Raw genomic sequence first — 22,635 nt, forward strand, 5'->3', positions numbered from 1 at the left:
ATGCTTGGTTGACAATCCATGCCGAACAACTATCACAGATTCACTTCTGCCGTGCTTGATAACACAAAAAGCTTTTTGTTGCACTGACAACAGAGATGAAGGTTACATGCCCAATAGCGTTCCTAGCGAACAAATTAGCAACTAAATGAAACTTCAGGGCTTCCTTCAATTGACAACAAAAAGAGCATATCTCACCTTTTCTTCTTTGCAGAGTTCTCGATTTTCAATATTGTGGTATTCTTTTTGAATCACCCTGTATTCCTTAAATTGGAATTTCAACAGCACTGCATTCCAAGCAACTAATAGGTTGGAAACCACACAGCTCAAGCATTATAATGTGTTTTAAGTGCAGAACCATGTAGCCCTTCAAATGTGTGTTCCACAATCATTTCTCTTCTTAGTATGGACAACAAACACTAAAACAATATTTCAAAACTCTTTGCACAAGTGACTTATGTAAAGTGTCTCTGACTCCTGTTCTAAGTCACTGACAGATGTTTGAGAGGTACTGCAAACCCTGTGACCATACATTTGATTGACAATTGTCCTGTTTATAGAGTTACTGCAGCATGGTGCGTAATTTCACGTGTCAAACACCACTGCTATGCATTTGTCTGTCTCCTTACAAGATGAATTTTCCATTGCATGCAATCATTTTATATGACTGATGCGAACATAATTTCTAAGCCGTAACCGGATGTGAGCATTGGGCGCTATACACCTCTGGAAAGTATACTGTTCATGTACCACAAAGAATCTGTGCTTATGACTAATATTTTGGAAACCACATGGCTTAAAATATTATAGCATGTTTAACTGCAGAATATGAGTGCATGTGTTTATGTTCTGCGATCATTTCTTTCTTGCCAGTACCTTCTTCGTATGACACCAAACACTAGAACAATACTTCAGAATCGATAGCAATGTTGATTTACATAAAAACCTTCAAAGTCCATCCGCCTGGAGCTCCATCATGCATGAACCACACGTTTCATCTGAATCAGTTATATCACAACACTCCCGTATCTACTACACACCAATAAGGAGTGGTAACCTACTTGACTTGCACACATCTGGTGAGATCTTGTGCACCTGGATGGATATCATCGCTCAGATTACTGGCCAGTTTTTTGCTTGGATTGCTGAAGTAATTGTGTTCTGCGTTAGTAGCAAGTTTGTTGGTGTAGTTGAATGAACCTCTTAGAAAGCCAAGTTAGTGAATCACTGCCTCCAGATTGATTCCACTGTGCCTAGTGATTATAGTCTCTAGCTCAGATTCTCACGTAAACTTAACTGAGTCAGAAAATTAGTTACACTTGTGTGATGCCATATTACATACAGAATTTAAGAGAAATTTAACTGTCACTGGTGGCTATACTCTGACAGTCTGTAAAACTAATTTTCTGACTACAGTATACCTGGTTAAGATATCTGCTTGGGTACTGCATTTAAGCACATTCATTTATTTCTAGTTTAACCAAATGCTCTTGCATATTAATGATTTCTTGTGAGTCTTCTTAATCTTATTTTCTCGTAACATAAATCAAAGCTAAAAAATCTTAACTCTAAAGTCATGTTTCCTTAGTTGCACAGAGTCCAAGAAACTGATTCCGATACAGAAATTTACGTCAATATTGAATCAGGGAATTATTCTGGGACCACCACAAAAACAAAGAAAAAGAAAACTCATTTTACAAAACAGTCTTTTTAATGCAAAAATGCAACAATACTTTCCACATAATATACAAATTAATTGACCTTTTAACTTTATAATGTACACATTTATTGTATATGTATATAACAATGGAATATTTTGTTCAGCAAATAAGTTATTTAAATTATTTTTACACTCAACAGTCATGTTTTACAGCCGTCAGGATACAATTAAATATAAAACACTTTCAGAAGGCAAGAGATTCCACAACTGCTTAACTTCTGTTTTTTTTAAAACTTTTAATGCATTTAATTTACAGTTAAATTTTACAATATTTTACAATCTGAACCTCACAATATTATTCTAATCTAATTCCCTAATCAAAATAGGGTACTGATTCAGAATTTATGGTGAACTTCAATGACGGACTTAATGTTACTGAGCAAAGTCACAAAAATCCATAAAATAATACTTTTACTAAATAATGAAACCTGCAAATGGAACTCATTTATAATGCATGGCCAATGATCTCAGAATATCCGACTGCATAAAATACACAGTTCGCAACATTTTTGCACCATGCCTTTCACAGCCATTACACCTGCCATTCACCCATTACATTCAGCTCTGTTAAATAAAAGTGCCTAAAAATGCAGAAACCATTTCTAAGTTCCAGAGAGTAATAGCAGAACTGGAAGCAAGACAGTACATAGATTACAAATGGATAAGGGAGGGAGAGCAAATCTGCCAGCACAACTGATATCAATTAAAATAAATGCCATATACAAAGATTGTACATAATTTTGCTGTCTTTTAAAAAAGTGGCAATACATTTATGCCCAATATGTATAGAAAGCACACCATAAGAAATATGCAGACCCATCAAATATTTTAAAAATTTTCTGGCAAGAATGATTACCCCCTCTGGCTTTAGTTAAAAAAATGGCTATTAACAATGCCCATAAAAGTCTGCTCATCACTGAAGTAAAATAAAAAATGATCAAAAACAATGAGATCGTTGCGCCAAACCACTTTTGATGTCCTTGTAACAAGGTTGTAATTTTAGCACATACAGTCCAACCTTATGGCTACAGTTCCTTTTGTGCAATGAAGGATCGAACATCACGATCACTATCCCTTCGTAACGAAAGGAGAGCAGTTGTCACCACCTGTTCACTTCTCTTCACTAAAAAATTTGCTGAAAAAGGAAAATCAAGAAATAAACAAGTGAAAGGAATGACCATAGTAACTGACATGATACAAGTAACCAAAAGTGGCTTCACAAATAGGATGAGGAAGCAGTTATGCATTAAGTACTCTACACATCACGAGGTTTGAAAAGTGCAGTAACAGTTCATGATTCATATTATAATCATTTGTATGGAAGTTACATTGATCCTTTTGCTGCTACAAATGTGCTCTCTGCATTCCATTCCGAGAATGGCTTTTGTTATGGCTATACTGCTCACTAAATGCTGGTGCCCATGTTGACAGACTACATTCCAGGCGATATGAAATATTTATAACCCGATATTTCAAAACCTATTTCAGTGAAAAAATTTGATTTTTGCATATCTTACAGTCTGCTATCTTCACTCAAATAACTGAATTTTGAGCTACACGAAATTTTAAAGATTTTGCAGAGGTAAAAATGCATTACATAAACTTTATATATCGTTGATTTTAGCTCATACATTAGAGTGAATGAAATGCAGACAAGTTATCGAAATTTCTTTTAAAACTGAGAGCAGAAATGATCTCATTTCTTTCTTGAGTTATTGCGTTTTATATTCAATGCACAGTCACACGCAACATGATACGCTGCGCCCGTTCATGCCACAGTACATCACGAATCACGTGGTCAAAACAATAGTCATTCAAGATACTGAAATGAGGTTTTTTTTGCAAATGATAGCACACAATAAGGCAGATATGTTGTACGTAAATTTTTTTATTCACCGAGATACGGAAGTTAATTCATTCACAGCAGTGATATGTCAGTGGCTCAGGACACATACTGATGTCCACAGCAATGCAGGGAAACCCAAGCAACGCATGTATACATGTCCCCAGCACCTGGGTAATGGTGCAGCAAATCACATATCCATGTCCATAGCAGCAAAAGAGTTAAACTAAACTACATCTTACCTCATAAGATAAGACTAATAGTACACTTACGTTTTTCAGCTATCCTGGAAATAGTTCGAGCCACAACAAGTCGCACATTTGGCACTCTGTCAGCAGAAAGAGCTACAAGTGGCAGTAACCAGTCTTGGCAGAACATAGCACCATCGATACTATCATCGTCAATAAGCTGATAACACAGCATAGCAAAAGTCTGTCGGTGGGACCACAATGCACTCCTTGCAAGCTGCTGCTCAAGCTCCAGAATGAGGGGTCTAAGAAGATTTGAGTCTGTGGAGATGTGATGGACAATGGCAGATACCTGTAAACCCAAACTGTGTGTGAGGTATTTTTCTAACCAAAAATAAATTACAGGTGACTCATGATTAGAACATTTAGGTACACAAGCCATGAAAACAACAGTTTAACTTGCCACTTTCTGTATCTTGTCTTATTGGAAGTAGTAAGAACTTAAAACTCCTTGTACATAATGTTAATGAGGAAGAACAACAAATCTTATTTTCATTTGTGTTCTATTCTAGTGTTTCCTGATATTTTTGAGGTACGCCTACAATGTACTAGTCATTTCAAACCTGTGACAATGTCAAATTCCTGCTGGCATGGAAAGATTTGAAACTTCCTGGCAGATTAAAACTGTGTGCCGGACCGAGACTCGAACTCGGGACCTTTGGCTTTCGCGGGCAAGTGCTCTACCAACTGAGCTACCCAAGCACGACTCTCGCCCCGTCCTCACAGCTTTGGAAGGTAGGAGACGAGGTACTGGCAGAAGTAAAGCTGTGAGGACGGGGCACGAGTCGTGCTTGGGTAGCTCAATCGGTAGAGCGCTTGCCCGCGAAAGGCAAAGGTCCCGAGTTCGAGTTTCGGTCCGGCACAGTTTTAATCTGCCAGGAAGTTTCATATCAGCGCACACTCCGCTGTAGAGTGAAAATTTCATTATGGAAAGATTTTCACAACACATTCCAAAGATACACATTCCTCTGGGATTCACCACCTCCATACCTGCATCTACCATTCATTCTTTCTACTATTACTTAGTACATAAATACATAATATTTTCAGTTTTACTTATGATTTTTCTACCTCAAGGATTTAATTTGGAAACAACCAATTTCTTTAGGTTTGTTTCCATTAAAAAAAAAAAAACCAGCTTGCTTCATGACCATATCAATTAGATCCAGATAAGAAAGGCAGCACTGCTCGTACATTAATGGCAGTAGCTGGAATCTGCAATAAACAGATTAAAAATTTACAACAAATGTGGCCCTTATTCCTATCTTGAATCTTTTTCTCTTACCCAAACTAGTTTTTAATGTCCTTTACACACTTTCCACTCACAATAACCATTACTCCTAGATACATGGAAGGTCAACAGCATTTTATACCAAAATTCCAGCATTCAAATCACGATTTTCATCAACACCAACTATCATATAATCAATCTTCTATCATGCAACTGAAAAATTGGGGTTTCAAAACAACCACAACTTGTTCAGCTTGTAGCCAGAACCGCCACCACGACCGCCTTCAGCAATTATCTCCTGACCATCTGGGAATCCACCTCCTGATGTCACTCCCGTGTTACACGAATTGTGTCAGACCACCACCAAACTATGGCAGCTTAAGTGACTGCAGAGCTCAATAGCCCTCTTTGAGATTCCCCTATCCAGCAACACTGTACGCCAAGAACTCCATAAAGCAAATATTCATGGACATGCTGCTATTCCGAAACCATTAGTGACAACAACCAATGCAAAAAAGCGTAAAACAGTGTCAGGAGCATAGATCCTGGATGGCTGATCAGTGGAAACACGTCATGTGTTCCAACAAAGCAAGGTTTTCATTATTCCAAGACTGCTGGTTCCATCAAAGTCGTGTAACAAACAACAATTACGAGAACATTTTACATCAACAGGTGCATCCCCTGATTCAAATGTTCTTCCCAACAATGGTGCTCTATTTCAGGACAACAGTGCACCCATTCACACAACCAGGACAGTACAATCGTGGTATGATAAGCATACAACTTAACAGCAGCGTCTTCCCTGGCCAGCACAGTCCTCGGACTTTAACATTATTAAATACTTGTGGGCGGTATTGAAGTGCAGACTCCGCAGCAGATTTCTCCCTCCTTGTCACTATGGGAGTTAGAAGAGGTTCTGATTGAAGAGTGGTGTAACATTCCACTGGCGACTATACAATAATCATATGCCACAATAATCGTATGCCAGTGTTCCAAGTAGAATTGCAGCTGTATTATGAGCAAATTGGGGCCCAACACCTTAATAATAAACCATTTCCAAGATAAGTACAGGGTTTCACATTATTTTGCTTATCACCTGTATGTGAATATGACCAAATACAGCTCTTCACCCACAATATATTTCTCACTCTGCTTTTATCTGTCCTTCACAGCACGCAGTATGTCATGGTAGTACAGCAGAACACTGAGAATGGTAATTTCAATATTTATACAATATAATTTTTACAATTGTGAGAATGAAGTTTATCGTGACAGATCTGCAGCATAGCCCAAAGACAACCTAAGGCTGAAAGTAACAATATGGTTGAAGGTTGGAAAGGCCAACATCTTGACTATACAAGAAGTTGTTACACTACAGACCAGTGATTCTTCCATCTATCACATGTGACAGTAGTGATGTTTGTGTGTCGTGTACCCTGCAACTGGCTGATAACAGCAAACACAGCAGGCACCATGTCCATTTGCATACTACTATTTCTTATCGTGCCTATCCATTCTTGATATTTGTGACAGTCTTAACTATAACACTTTTGCTTGTTTGACAAAGTTCCTCGCTTGTGTGTGAAGTCCGTGTCCTCAAGTTTCTGAGCTGCTGTTTTTTGTCATCCTCTGCAGTCTTCATTCCTTGAAGAATGTTCTACACAGCCTGGTGCACAAGTTTGAACTATTTTGTTTTGCATGTTGGTCTTCCGGTTGTTATGGTTTTATTTATCAATTGTCATTCTCTATTTCTAGTACACTGTTGCTATTTTAGTTGACACATTGTCAACTGGAGATCGTGAATGCAGCTGTGGACACTAGAAAATGGTAGTGCCAAACAGAAAATCTGAACAACATTTCTGACATTCCTCCATTAGAGTTCAATAGAGGTGCCAGCAGCAGGAGCAGCCAGAAACATTTGCACTGTGTATGGGGATAATCCCATTGGACAGACAGTCATTCCACGTCAATTCAACCAATTTGAGAAAATGTTCCAGCTGATAGTCTCAGATTTGGCTGAAATTTAGCACACCAATGCTACCAAGTGTGGAACACTCATGTACAAAATTTTAAGTTCCCCTGCCAATTACTTCCAGAATTATGACTTGTGAAAGAAGGTGGCGTGACCCGGAAATTGCAACCCGCATCTGGCAATCTATCTTCAGACCCAACTTCAGGTCTTAATAACTTTGGAACTATTCCACACAGTCCAGTGAAATTTTTACAACTCAGTAACATCCACTTAGAGAACACACACTATGAATCAAACACCAACAACATATTTCTGAGGGAAAATAAAAATTCCAAAATGTAATTAAAAAATGTAATACATTAAAAGGTAAATATTGTAGGTGCCCTCTATGCCCAATATAATTCACTCAAAAAGGGTATAAATTTTTTTGTGGTAAGCTTAATGTGGCCTAAACACACACAACACTCATCATGCTCATATCAATCACAAAAACTGAGTTACATGCATAGGAAAATACAAAAATTTGAAAAATTACCTGACAAACATGGATTTTCTAAGTGTGGTAGCACAAAAGGGACAAGTGATGTCCAAGCCAAATTTCAAACAGTGCATCAGTAGACCATAATATAATGTGGCAAAATTTCAAATTGTTATTGCAAGGCATTTGTGTACAATAAAAGTTGACAGATGTATTTGGTTACGTTTCTTTCAACACGATTTAGCAAGTAATAGTGATGCAGACAGCTTGTTTCAGACAAAGCTGCAGCAATTGTTGGGAACCATTAGGCAACAGAAAGTTAAACAATTGTAGTTTTCAGGGACGGAATGAGTCGTCGTTAGGCAGGAACAACAAAGGAAACAAGCAACAATTACAAGTTACTCATGTTTTTAAGATTCTAGTTCAGACTGGTCAGTACTGTTGTGGAAAGTCAGTATGAAGGCAGAAGAGTGTACTAGTGGTGCTTTTGTTCAAACAAGTTGCAGTATTGGTAGAGCACAAGCATCTGAACATGGAACAAAATGTGGCATTTGCTTTGTACTGTATGATCTGGATGAATCGGACCAAGATTTGTTGCTATGGAGATCCGGGATACACCCTGTGGAAACAAGAAGTACAGTTCCAAGAAACTTTAGTGTTTGTTATCACATGGATAAGTATTCTTTCCTACAAAGAAGTTGTTTTGACCCATTTCGGATTCATAAGAAGACAGTGAAGTGAAGCCTCAGAGAAATTGATAGAAAATAAGTATTGAAAATGAATCAGTGCATGGGACTTAGCATGAAACCAGGACAAAAGTTATGTTCCAGGTGTGTTACACTGCTAAAAATGAAGAATGTTCTGATAATTTACATGACAGTGACAAAGAGTATCAGCCACCTACAACCACAGCAGATGAGCAATTAAACACTTCAGTGACTGCTCTTGGTTTGTCTCCCATGAAGACACACAAAGTTGTGGAAAAGAGACAGGCCCAGCTATGGTAGAAGAAAACTATAAGAAGCTCAAATGGAATTAAAACACAAAATAACTGACACTCTAATGGTGGAAGGGGAAGAACTATTTGCTCCAAAGCAACAGAAATCGTGCCAGAAATGCTGATTTGGACAAAATTGTGAACGATTTGAAAGAAAAATGTGTCATCCACACACCAGAAAAAAGTAGCTGTTCCTACACTTGCACCTTTCATCTGGTCTATTGACTACACTGCACAAGAATTCAATGTTTCTACATATATGGTAAAGCAAGCTAGGAAAATAAAAGCAACCCAAGGAGTGCTTCCACAACTTCAGCAGGCTCAGGGTAAGCAATTGAGTTCAGAAATAAAGGTGCTAGTGTCGGAGTTTCATGAAAATAATGACTACAGCCGAATAATGCCTGGAAAAAAAACTACATAACGGTGAAAATGGGAAATGTACGTGTACAGATGCAAAAAAGACTGTTGCTATGCAGAATATCAAAGACTATATGTAGAATTTAAGGAAAATTATCCCAATACCAAAGTAGGTTTATCATCTTTTTTCAATCTTTGGCCAAAATGGGTTGTGCCTGTAAGTGCAAGGGGCACACACATTGATTGTGTATTTGAGACCCATCAAAATGCTAAGCTGATGTTTGCTGCTATAAAGGATTCTGGTCTGGATTACAAAGGTACAATGAAGCTGCTAGTGTGTGACATCAGTTCCTACCAGTGCATGATACACAGGTGTGAAAAGTGTCCTGGTAAGGCAAATCTTGCAGAACACATGAATAACAAACTGTACGGTGAACTACTTGTAGATGACAAACTTGTTTCTTATAAACAATGGAAACACATGGATCACACAAGTCTTGAAACAAAGCAAAGTACAGTGGAAGATTTTGTTGAAATGTGTTGTCAAAAAATGGACAAACTCACCACACACAGCTTCACAGCAACAACACAATCGGCTTATGTCCAGTTTTGTAAGGATAATTTGAAACAAGATGAAATTATAGTAATACTACACTTTTCTGAAAATTATGCTTTTATAGTTCAAGATGCCATCCAAGGATATCATTGGGATAACAGTCAACCAACTCTCCAGCCATTTGCTATTTACTACAGAGGTAAATCAGGTGATGTGTGTCATGAACCTGTGTGTTTTTAGTGACTTTAATTCATGATGCCATTGCAGTTCATGCCCACATTCACGGCATACGTGAAAAACAATCTGCCTCACATACATTTTGGGAAATACTTCCGTGATGCGGCACTTAGTACAAAAACTGTAAAAATCTCAAAAATTTATGCATGCTTTACCATGATTTTCGGATTCATGAAGAACAGAATTTTTTTGCAACAAGTCATGGTAAAAATGTATGTGATGGTATTGGTGCTACCATTAAGCGCATGGCATCACGAGCTAGTCTGCAGCACCCTGCAGAAGGTCACATTCTAACACCTCTTCAATTATTTATCTGGGTATAGAAAAATATCTCTGGCATACAATCATTCTATGCTCCGAAAGATGAGGTGAAATCAGTCTAAGAGTTGCTAAAAAGCAGACTAGAACATGTTAAAACTGTTGCAGGAACAGGGAGCCATCATCACTTCTTTCCAGCGGACTCTGACAATGTGCAGATGAGCAGACTGTCTGGTTATAACAATAAGTTCATGCACAACATGTGTCTTCACAGTGTGTGACTCAGGATTCAGAACCAAAAGCAGCAACATACAACCAGGTTGCTATGTTATTGCTGTTTATGATGACAAATGGTACTTAGGATGTGTTTTAGAGTGCTGTGAAGCAGAGGGTGATTATTTGTGAATTTCATGGCACCAGCAGGACCAGCAAAATCATTTCATTGGCCGCATTTGGCAGACAGGTGTTGGATTCCTGTTGAACATATTCTTATGACAGATCCAGTTCCTACCACAGTGTCTGGAAGACAGTACAAATTGCCACTCAATGTACAAATTACAGTAGCTAAGGTGTGGGAGAACTTCTGTTCAAAGCACAATCGACTGGTTTTTAGCAGTTAAGGTGCAGTAAACAGCAATGATAGGTTGTGTTAATCTGTCTATACATTGTTGCTTAGTGATTCAACAATTGTGGGAGAGGATAAGAGGCAGAACAGTTTATGATATGTTTTTACAAAATTGTGTTGCGGAACAACGGCCACATCACCAAATACATCTGTCAACTTCCATTGCACACAAATAGCTTGCAATAACATGCTGAAATTTTGAGATATATATCATTATGGTCTACGTATGTGGTGTGTGAACTTTGGCACACATTATATTAAAAAAATATCGCACACCATCTTACTTCTGTAGAGTTAGAATGGGAACAAATATTACATTTTCAGATTTTTATCTGTTATAAAATTTGCAATCATCTTAATAAAATGATACTTATAACTTATGAGCTAGCAAGACTTTTTTTAAGTATCACCCACACCTGTACAAAGTATTTAGAAGTTTAATGTTTTACTTCATGAGTCACTTTTCACACAGAAGGCTGTGAATTGCAGTATTAGAAAGATAATTTTTTTCTGTTAGTAGCCCTGTTGAAAACAAAATTAAGTTATAATAATAAAATACTTGTAATATGTAATAATTCTGTTACTGTGACCAGTGTAGATACTGGAAAGGTCCACAACTTCCAGATTCTAAGTTGTTATAAACAAGGGATAAAGCAGAACATGTGTGTTAGGAACTCTGAAGGAAAAATGGTAGATGAAGTCCTCTGCAGCTCCTGAAATGGCTGCTCGTCATACTAAATTCTTAGGTGATGAGGACCACTTGAGGCATACGAAAGTGTAGCAGCAGCTAGCTCTTACAGTGGTATGAATACCACTGAACTGTGATGTGTGGATCACATCCAGAAGAGAATGGGCACCAGAGCAAAGAGGCTAAACTTAAGCTTGAGAAATAGGCTTCCTGATGATAAAATGTAACAGTAGGCTGAGAAACAATTTTTGTTGCATGACAACAATGCTAATGTCTTATCTTTGAGTAACACTGATTTGTTCATAATGAGGCAGACAGAATGGGCTACCTTCTTTCATGAATTGTCAACAAGTGACAAACCGATACATCAACTCTGCCCTTCCAGCTCAGATTCATGGTCTAGTATTGCCATCCCAGCAGCCGCCCTGGAAGTCTTAAAGCCCACTTAACTGGCAATCATGGTAAGTGGCTACATGGACAGAGGCAGAATTGAATGAATCTTTGAACAATCTCCTACAGATTCAGAAACAAAAACCGATTTGTTGGGAAGAAGACATAAAAATGTAGGTATGTGATGGTGTTACTGCTTTTAATGACAACAAAATTGGTAAAGTGACTGTGCTACAATGTATTGGAATTAATCCCAGAGAAAACTACAACACTGAACTTCAATGGGTGGACAAGGTTTGCATTGAAAAGCATATGCCGCAGAAATGGCCACTAAGGAATTCAGAAGGGAGGGAAAAGTGTTGGAAAATGATCAAAATGATGACACACAGTACGGGCAGAGTGCTTCTGAGTAAGGAAAGCATAATATTAAGTTTTACTCATTCCAAACTTCAGTAGCCATTCCTGAAAATTTACACTTGTTGGTTGAATTTTTACCCAGAATCTCAGGAACCAATTAAAGCAGAGTATTTAAATTTTAGTGGAGATGCAATACACACATTCTCTGAGTCTACTAAACTGAAATAAAAGCATTGTGGTATGTATAATTGAAATTATTTTTGGAGAAAATAAAAAATATGAAGATTCAAAACTTTAACCATATAGTGAAATTTTATTTCCCAAACCATTGGTGAAACGCAAATATTTTAGTTTATTACACCAACAACATAATGTGTAATGTCCTGTAAAACTCATGTCCATTGCTGCAGTGGTTTCTGAAGTACAGGACAAATACCAAAAATTTTACATTGTTGGTATAGGGCATTCAAATTCCCCATAACTGTTGTCCACTGATTTACAACATCATTACACAGGAACATGAAAAAGCAACTTTTGTAAATATGCCAATTTCATGTTATTTTTTTGCAATATTGTTTATATGGAATAGTCATGTTACAAATGAATATGTGAAGGTAACATATGAGGGTTGTTGAGTAAGTAATGCCCCATATTTTTTCCTCAGTACACATTTATTGTTAAGATACAGAACCTGGTGACATACGTCAACGTCTTGTCCCTATTTTTCTACAAAATCTCCATCACGTTTTATAGCTGCATGCCATCTTTGTATATTCCCTGCTGGTAAAAGCTCTTGTCATTTAGGCATAGCCATGTTTTCGTTGCACGACTGACACACTCGTCGCCTTCAACAATGTGTGTTCCCCATAAAGAATCTCCAAGCAGCCCTAAGAGATGGCCTGTGTGTGTTCCCCATAGAGAATCTTCAAGCAGCCCTAAGAGATGGAGTGTGTGTGTGTGTGTGTGTGTGTGTGTGTGTGTAGTAATTATATATAAAAACAAAGATGAGGTGACTTACCGAACAAAAGCGCTGGCAGGTCGATAGACACACAAACAAACACAAACATACACACAAGATTCAAGCTTTCGCAACAAACTGTTGCCTCATCAGGAAAGAGGGAAGGAGAGGGGAAGACGAAAGGAAGTGGGTTTTAAGGGAGAGGGTAAGGAGTCATTCCAATCCCGGGAGCGGAAAGACTTACCTTAGGGGGAAAAAAGGACAGGTATACACTCGCACACACACACATATCCATCCACACATACAGACACAAGCAGACATATTTAAAGGCCTTTAAATATGTCTGCTTGTGTCTGTATGTGTGGATGGATATGTGTGTGTGTGCGAGTGTATACCTGTCCTTTTTTCCCCCTAAGGTAAGTCTTTCCGCTCCCGGGATTGGAATGACTCCTTACCCTCTCCCTTAAAACCCACTTCCTTTCGTCTTCCCCTCTCCTTCCCTCTTTCCTGATGAGGCAAATTCTGCTGACGGTCAAGCAAGTGAGAAAGAGCATTCAAATAAATTTTTGAACGGTTGAATAATTACTTCATACTAATCAATATTCAAACACACTGGATGTGGAGACAAATACTACCAGTTAGTGCACAGCTGTACAAATAGTTTAGAATGAACGTACTTGAGGTATTAATTATGGAAAGAATTGACTACTATTCACTTGAAAATGATGTTGAGTAGCGGACAGTCATAACTAAAAGGCTATTACACACTGAGCTTTCAGCCAAAGCCTTCTTCAGAAAAGAAAGGAAAATGGAACGAATGAACACACACACACACACACACACACACACACACACACCTCTTATGCAACTAAATGCAGCATCTTTTCTGTGAGTAGCAATCTACCCTTTTCATAATTGTTTGTATTCCAACCTCTACTTTCCACACGAGATAAATATGAATCTGCACACTCACAAGCTCTATAGCCTGCCGTCTTACGTGGGCCACTCTATCCACAAGCAAGCTCAGTGTCAGAGGACCCATATGACGGCATACTGCAAATGGTGGAAACAATTCCACTGCCAACAGCATCTGATGAGCCAGTTCATGTCGGAAACGCCAATCCAATGTGTTGTCCGTCGAATGGAACTCTTCCAAGCGAGGCAGGTACATCTCACGGTCACCAGGACTTAGCAACTGTGGATGATGCATACATTTTACTGGTATATAGTAATATATTACACACACACAGACACACACACAGAGACACACACACACACACACACACACACACACACACACACACACACACACACACAGAGAGAGAGACACACACACACACACACACACACACACACAGAGAGAGACACACACACACACACACACACACACACACACACACACACACACAGAGAGAGAGAGACACACACACACACACACACACACACACACACACACACACAGAGAGAGACACACACACACACACACACACACACACACACACACACACACACACACACACACACACACACACACAGAGAGAGACACACACACACACACACACACACACACACACACACACACACACACACACAGAGAAACTACGTATTTTTCTTAAGAAATATATTTTGAACAAACAAGACAGTTTTATACATTAAACATTCAAGTTTCATGTAGAACATACATCTGAAATACAAGAAATTGAGCACAATTTCAACGTAGTAATCTGGCACACCCTACAAGTGATACCAGTGTGAAATGAATTCTTATTTCATGTTAGCCACTATGAAATTTGTAATGCCGGGTCAGAAATTAAGGAAACTTTTACATATAAAAAATGTTTCACTTAGAAGTTTTTTCCTTATGTTCTGCCTGATAAAAGGAACGTCGAGTTCGAACATGCCGTGCTTCGAAACAGAAACTTGAAAGTTATCCAGATTTTCTGTCAAAGGTGGTTACTGGTGCTATGATTACAATGCAGAAATAGAGCAACAGCCAAGCCATTGATAAATGACCTCATCACCCCCCCCCCAAAAAAAAAAAAAAAAAAAAAAAAAAAAAAAAAAAAAAAAAAAAAAAAAAAAAAAAAAAAGGAAGTCAAATTGAACACCAAAACCATGCTGATTTGCTTCTTTCATGATAAGGACGTAGTTCATTCAGAGTTTGTCCCCAAGTCAGACTATCGATCAAACCTTCTATTTGGGAGTTTTAAGAAGATTGCGCAACAGTGTTAATCAAAAAGACCCGATTTGCGGCAGACAGGAAACTAGTTTTTCCACGACAATGTAGCTGCACACACAGTCATCTCTGTTAGTTTTTGGCCAAAAATGGCATGGTTCCGTTGTCCCCACACACCTTACTCACTTGATCTTTCTCCATGCAACTTTTTCCATTGTCATGCATGAAAAGAAGCACAAAAGGATGCCGATTTGACAACATTGAAGAAGTCGAGAAAATATGAGGAAGGAGCTGTCAGCCATTTCTAAAGATGACCACAAAAAATGTTTCAGATAGCGGAAGCACCGGCGGGACAAATTTATTAGTTTTAATGGAAAGTACTTGAAGGTGCTAAGATTGTTTTGGAAACAACTTTAAAACATATAGCTTTTAAAAATAATTCTGGTTTTCTTTGGGTACTCCTCAAACATAGCTGTGTGCATGAATGCACAACAGCTTGAAAATTGTTTTCTATTGTGTTTTTCAGTGCACCACACACGAGTTCTGTGTAGGTTAAGTGGTTACTTTCCCTTATTTTACATATAGTTGTAAAACTTGTGCCTTTAACACTTACCGTGCGGCTGCCGTAATATTACATCCCGCCGCATTCCACATTGTTTTAGTGTTTCAAACTCATTGTTAGCGTTCCCGCTACAACCTGTGGGTCCTCTAATGCTTGTAGTTCATCATATGAGCGCTAGATCGCAGCACCTAGTGAGGTAATGCAATATATCCTTATATATTTCCGAACGAATTCAGGTGTGTTTTTCACGCTTATGTTACGCGTTCTGTGGTGTCCTGTCGTTTGTTAACCGTTTTTTTTTTTTTTGCGCTAGTATTTTGGTTTTAGCTTGTTTATCATCTTTTTACTCACAATGGCGAGTGATAAGGATGCAAAACTTCGAAAAACGATTGAAGAAGTACTTGCTGAACTTACAGATTATGATTTTTCGGATTTCGATAGTGACAGTGATTACGAAATGCCGGAAAGTAACGGTAGTCCAGGTAAGTCTCATCTTACTAAATCGATGCAAGACAAGACAGTTCATGTTGCGATTTGTTCTGTTACGTTCTGTATTATTTCAGACACAGATTTATCGTCACATGAAGGTGAGCCAGCGCCTATGTCCCCCCCCCCCCCCCCCACTCATCGAAAGAGGTCAAGATTGACTGACATTTCACAGGATGACTGGACTATAGTGGGTCAAACACCAAACATTTTGTTATTTACAGGGTCTCATGGTGTGCTAAATAATGTAGGACTGTCAGTCTAGTGAATATTTAGATTTTTTTTCTCATTTTATAAAGCACAGGGTTATTTCAATTATGAAGGAACAAACAAACCTATATGCTAGACAGAAGCTGGCCACACAGAGCACAAAACAAATTAGGGCCCAATTCTAGATTCAAGCAGTGGAGGACGCTAACAATTGCTGAAACAAAGACGTTTCTGGCTATTATCCTCCACATGTCGATCAGTGAGAGGCCAAGTATGGCCAGTCACTGGTGTAGAGATCCAGTGGTTAGCTGCAATTTTTGCCCCAATATTATGCCAAGGGACAGATTTCTGAATATTTTGTCTATGTTCCACATAAATGACAACTCAAAGCAAAAAAAGAAAGGTGAAGTAGACTGATGCCCTTCATAAGGTCAGGCCTCTTCTGGATGATTTGGTAAGGAATTTCAAAGAAAGTTATCAGCCAGGTGAAGCGCTAACCATTGATGAAGGTATGTGTCCTTTCAGAGGGCGTGTAGGTTTCAAAGTTTATATGGCTAATTGTTGTTGTTGTGGTCCTCAGTCCCGAGACTGGTTTGATGCAGCTCTCCATGCTACTCTATCCTGTGCAAGCTTCTTCATCTCCCAGTACCTACTGCAACCTACATCCTTCTGAATCTGCTTAGTGTATTCATCTCTTTGTCTCCCTCTATGATTTTTACCCTCCACGCTGCCCTCTGTAGCGAGACTTTGAATTTCGCCGCGCTACACTCATTCCCTCAGATAAAAAATATCCCGTCGCTGCGGTATGAGCGCTCAACGGCAGAGAAAATACTAAAATGGTAACATTTTTGTTTTCTATCCGTTTTTTGTTTGTCTTGATAGCCGAAGCTTAAAGCAGATGTGATCTGATGCTGAAGTAAAAACTTAATGGCTAATCTTGATCTGATTGTAATGTGTAGACATTGTGGAAGTTGTTAAGAAATTCGGAGGACGGAAGTAGCAAAGTGAATTAAATTGCATACAGTATCAAGATTATTTTAATTTGTATAAATTAGTGATTCCTGGACTATTGCAAGATTTCGGAGCAGATTTTTCACGCAGAAATGAAGGAGTTTTTTGAAGACCTGGACGCCGCCCAAAAGAAGACATGTTAACCTGGTACAGAATGAATTCTTAAGCTACGCCATTTCCCCCTGTCAGTTATATTTTGTTATTCTCTGTTCTTTTTCAAAAGATTTTTGTAGTGGAAATTGGTTTAACTTTTGCTCAAAAACGCCACAAGGACCACCCCAACAATAGCTTTTCTGTAATACAAAGTCCGATCTGCATTTCTTTCTTTCTTTCTTTCCCTTTTTTCACGGTCATTAACGATTTTGAAAAAACCATTTTTATTCATGATTTCTTCCACACTTTCAACCTTGTTCTTCTCTTCTTATTTTTCTTTTTTTATTAACCACTACAACTAGTGACCCTCCACGCTGCCCTCCAATACTAAATTGGTGATCCCTTGATGCCTCAGAACATGTCCTACCAACCGATCCCTTCTTCTGGTCAAGTTGTGCCACAAACTCCTCTTCTCCCCAATCCTATTCAATACTTTCTCATTAGTTATGTGAACTACCCATCTAATCTTCAGCATTCTTCTGTAGCACCACATTTTGAAAGCTTCTATTCTCTTATTGTCCAAACTATTTATCGTCCATGTTTCACTTCCATACACGGCTACACTCCATACGAATACTTTCAGAAATGACTTCCTGACACTTAAATCTATACTCGATGTTAACAAATTTCTCTTCTTCAGAAACGCTTTCCTTGCCATTGCCAGCCTACATTTTATATCCTCTCTACTTCGACCATCATCAGTTATTTTGCTCCCCAAATAGCAAAACTCTTTTACTACTTTAAGTGTCTCATTTCCTAATCTAATTCCCTCAGCATCACCCGACTTAATTAGACTACATTCCATTATACTCATTTTGCTTTTGTTGATGTTCATCTTATATCCTGCTTTCAAGACACTGTCCATTCCATTGAACTGCTCTTCCAAGTCCTTTGCTGTCTGACAGAATTACAATGTCATCGGCAAACCTCAATGTTTTTATTTCTTCTCCATGGATTTTAATACCTACTCCGAATTTGTCTTGTTTCCTTTACTGCTTGCTCAATATACAGATTGAATAACATCGGGGAGAGGCTACAACCATGCCTTACTCCCTTCCCAACCACTGCTTCCCTTTCATGTCCCTTGACTCTTGTAACTGCCATCTGGTTTCTGTACAAATTGTAAATAGCCTTTCACTCCCTGTATTTTACCCCTGCCACCTTTAGAATTTGAAAGAGTATTCCAGTCAACATTGTCAAAAGCTTTCTCCAAGTCTACGAATGCTAGAAACGTAGGTTTGCCTTTCCTTAATCTTTCTTCTAAGATAAGTTGTAAGGTCAGTTTTGTCTCACGCGTTCCAGTGTTTCTACGGAATCCAAACTGATCTTCCCCGAGGTCGGCTTCTACTAGTTTTTCCATTCGTCTGTAAAGAATTCGTGTTAGTATTTTGCAGCTGTGACTTATTAAACTGATTGTTCAGTAATTTTCACATCTGTCAACATCTGCTTTCTTTGGGATTGGAATTATTATATTCTTCTTGAAGTCTGAGGGTATTTCGCCTGTTTCACACATCTTGCTCACCAGATGGTAGAGTTTTGACAGGACTGGCTCTCCCAAGGCCGTCAGTAGTTGCAACGGAATGTTGTCTACTCCGGGGGCCTTGTTCCGACTTAGATATTTCAGCGCTGTGTCAAACTCTTCACGCATCCTTACATTTGTCCTCTAGCCATCCCTGCTTAGCCATTTTGCACTTTCTGTCGATCTCATTTTTGAGACGTTTGTATTCCTTTTTGCCTGCTTCATTTACTGCATTTTTACACTTTCTCCTTTCATCAATTAAATTCAATATTTCTTCTGTTACCCAAGGATTTCTACTAGCCCTCGTCTTTTTACCTACTTGATCCTCTGCTGCCTTCACTACTTCATCCCTCAAAGCTACCCATTTTTCTTCTACTGTATTTCTTTCCCCCATTCCTGTCAATTGTTCCCTTATGCTCTCCCTGAAACTCTGTACAACCTCTGGTTCTTTCAGTTTATCCAGGTCCCATCTCCTCAAATTCTCACCTTTTTGCAGTTTCTTCAGTTTTAATCTACAGGTCATAACCAATAGATTGTGGTCAGAGTCCACATCTGCCCCTGGAAATGTCTTACAATTTAAAACCTGGTTCCTAAATCTCTGTCTTACCGTGGTATAATCTATCTGATACCTTTTAGTATCTCCAGGGCTCTTCCATGTATACAACCTTCTTTCATGATTCTTGAACCAAGTGTTAGCTATGATTATGTTGTGCTCTGTGCAAAATTCTACCAGGCGGCTTCCTCTTTCATTTCTTAGCCCTAATCCATATTCACCTACTACGTTTCCTTCTCTTCCTTTTCCTACACACTAATTCCAGTCGCCCATGACTATTAAATTTTCGTCTCCCTTCACTATCTGAATAATTTCTTTTATTTCATCATACATTTCTTCAATTTCTTCAGAATCTGCAGAGCTAGTTGGCATATAAACTACTACTGTAGTAGGTGTGGGCTTCGTATCTATCTTGGCCACAACAATGCGTTCGCTGTGCTGCTTGTAGTAGCTTACCCGCATTCCTATTTTCCTATTCATTATTAAACATACTCCTACATTACCCCTATTTGATTTTGTGTTTATAACCATGTAGTCACCTGACCAGAAGTCTTGTTCCTCCTGCCACCTAACTTCATTAATTCTAATGGTTAATGACTAATAAGCCAAACAAATATGGCATGAAGCTTTACATTCTAGCAGAATCCAAAACTGGGTACATATACAACTCTGAAGTTTACCACGGAAGGGATGATAAACTGGACAACAGTGCTTCTGCAGTGGTAAAGCGATTGCTCGGCTCACTCCAAGGTAAGGGCCACACTGTATATGTTGACAGATTTTATACCAGTGTTCAGCTAGCCAAAGAACTGGCTAGAGCCAACACTGGTCTTGTAGGGACTGTAATGCCAAACAGAAAAGGATTGCCCAAGGCTCTCAAAGAGGGTAAACTCAAAAAGGGTGAACAAATATTTCGCCGCAAGAGCGATGTGCTAGCATTGTGATGGAAAGACAAGAGGGATGTGTGGATGATAAGTACCAGGCACACATCCTCAATGTTGCCTGTTGCTACAAGAGAAGACAATGACAAGTTGAAACCAGTGGCAGTGCTGGATTACAACAAACAAAGCTGGTGTAGACCTTTTTGATCAGCGTCTTTCATATGGAGCACTTGATCAAAAAACAGTGAAGTGGTGGAGAAAGCATGCCTTCCACTGTATAATTATGGCAGTTTCCAATGGTTGTATTTTGCACAATTGCATCAATGAGAAGAAACTGAGCACTTTTAAGTTTATACAGGAGGTCTGCACTGCGCTAGTGTTACAGAGAGGAGAGAGAATTGAGGATTCTCACGGATCTGCAGCGATTGCTCGACTGTCGCAGAAATATTTTCCAAACCGTGTGGAAATGGCAGAAGGGAAGAAGAAAGCACAAAGACGTTGTGTAGTGTGTAGTGGAAAACAAAAGAACATTACTGGGAAAGCTGAGAGGAAAGACACTTCTTATGAGTGCAGTGAGTGTAATGTAGGTTTGTGTGTCACCCCGTGCTTCAAGCTTTATCACACTGTGGTTCACTATGCAAAATAGCTTGTGTGTATGTAGCTATGCTTTATGTACAAATGGTATAACAAATGTCTTTTCAGTGTCAAATGATCACTTTCCAAAATTTATTTCTTCTTTAAATTGAATAAAGTAGTGAAAATAAATTTTTGACAAAAATTTATTTTCGCAAAATCGAGGACAAATCCGCATCACTTCTTGGAAACAGTATATGCCCCATACACGTGACTGTTAACCCATGTAAAGTTGAAACCTTAAAGTTTTAAACCATACCTGTAGTTTTTATGTATCTCTAACTAAACATCCTTTACAGCTATTTAAAGTCTGTTGAAAATAGAAAAAATCAGCCAGCACACAAGGAGTGGCATGCAGTTAAGGGCTTAGCATGGTAATTGTTAAGCTAGCTGCGTAATATAACTTAATTGGATAGATGAAATAATCTACTCACCAAGTGGCAGCTCTCACACAAAACCACAAACAGCTATTTGTGAAAATAATATTTACAACAAAACCATAAACAACTATTTGTGAAAATAATATTTACTACACAATGGAAGGCAGAGTAGATTCATAATACCTCATTTCAGTGGTACACAAAATTACAAAGTTTGTTAAGTTTTAACAACTTTTATTCAAGAAATTTATTAACACTCACTCGAATGAAGTCTGCAAAATGGCGCAGAATGCCAATACGCACTTCATCCACATCTTTGATAAAACCACTAAAGATAGGAACCAGGTCTCTAGTTGTTATGTGTTCACCCAAGATCTTCGCTAGTTCATGAATACTTGCTGCTGCAGTACGCCTTACCTTCCACTGGAACAAGGATAGAGTATTTTTACAGTAAAGTTTAACAACATATTAACCCTTAACAACCTTTTAACCCAGATTTCAAATCAATTTTTCATAATACGCTCTGTACTTATAAACTAGTATATTCTTTGAGTTATTTCTGAAATCCTATAAGTCATACAGTGAACTTGTGAGAAAACCTAGAACTGAATGCTAAACTGACTAGGAAGTATTTGTCAACAGCTTTGCCTCTGAGGATTAACACTTGTGGAAATCATAGAAATGCATGAACTTCAATTCCATATTAAATAGGTAAGTTTAAAACTGACCTATGTGATTTTAAAACTAAATGATAAACATTTTATCACTATCTTTAAGGAAAACAAAATTCGTGCACTGACGATTTATTGATGTATGTATCTATCTGAGCATGAAAGTAATGAAGATTTACACAAATAATGAACTGTGGCTAAAATTTACAAGGAAAATATTTGATACATAATGAAACATGAAGCATATTTTTTAAACAAAAATGAAAATAATTCCCAATACACACCCTGTAACTGGTATTCCATTTATATATAGTATTCAAAGAACTTAATTTCCTCCTGATCAGGCAGATATCTGTAAGCTCCAGACAGGCACAATTAAATGACACTCACAAAGCGTCCAGTCATAGCCTTCATCTGCAGAAGAGAAACACTATTCATACACACATGAAGGCACACCTCATGCACACATGACCGCCAGAGTCGGCAGT

At 38.4% G+C, this 22,635-nt stretch overlaps 1 protein-coding gene across 5 annotated transcripts in view; it reads right to left on the minus strand.

The window, feature by feature from the left end:
* Positions 1 to 1,716: 1,716 nt before the first annotated feature.
* LOC124796446 (serine/threonine-protein phosphatase 4 regulatory subunit 1-like) overlaps positions 1,717 to 22,635 on the minus strand; it is a 325,673-nt gene continuing 304,754 nt past the window's right edge. For 3 of the 5 annotated variants that reach the window (XM_047260649.1, XM_047260650.1, XM_047260651.1), the window contains 4 exons: positions 21,738 to 21,899; positions 13,886 to 14,107; positions 3,833 to 4,100; positions 1,718 to 2,852 (listed from right to left, as the gene is read on the minus strand). In XM_047260649.1, coding sequence (XP_047116605.1) covers positions 2,743 to 2,852; positions 3,833 to 4,100; positions 13,886 to 14,107; positions 21,738 to 21,899 — 762 coding nt within the window. In that variant the 3' untranslated portion in view covers positions 1,718 to 2,742. Of the gene's footprint in view, positions 2,853 to 3,832; positions 4,101 to 13,885; positions 14,108 to 21,737; positions 21,900 to 22,635 lie in introns of all 5 variants that reach the window. The other 2 variants (XM_047260648.1, XM_047260646.1) reach the window with 1 other exon arrangement.

Source organism: Schistocerca piceifrons, chromosome 4 (assembly GCF_021461385.2).
Source record: "Schistocerca piceifrons isolate TAMUIC-IGC-003096 chromosome 4, iqSchPice1.1, whole genome shotgun sequence".
In the NCBI taxonomy this organism is placed as follows: domain Eukaryota; kingdom Metazoa; phylum Arthropoda; class Insecta; order Orthoptera; family Acrididae; genus Schistocerca; species Schistocerca piceifrons.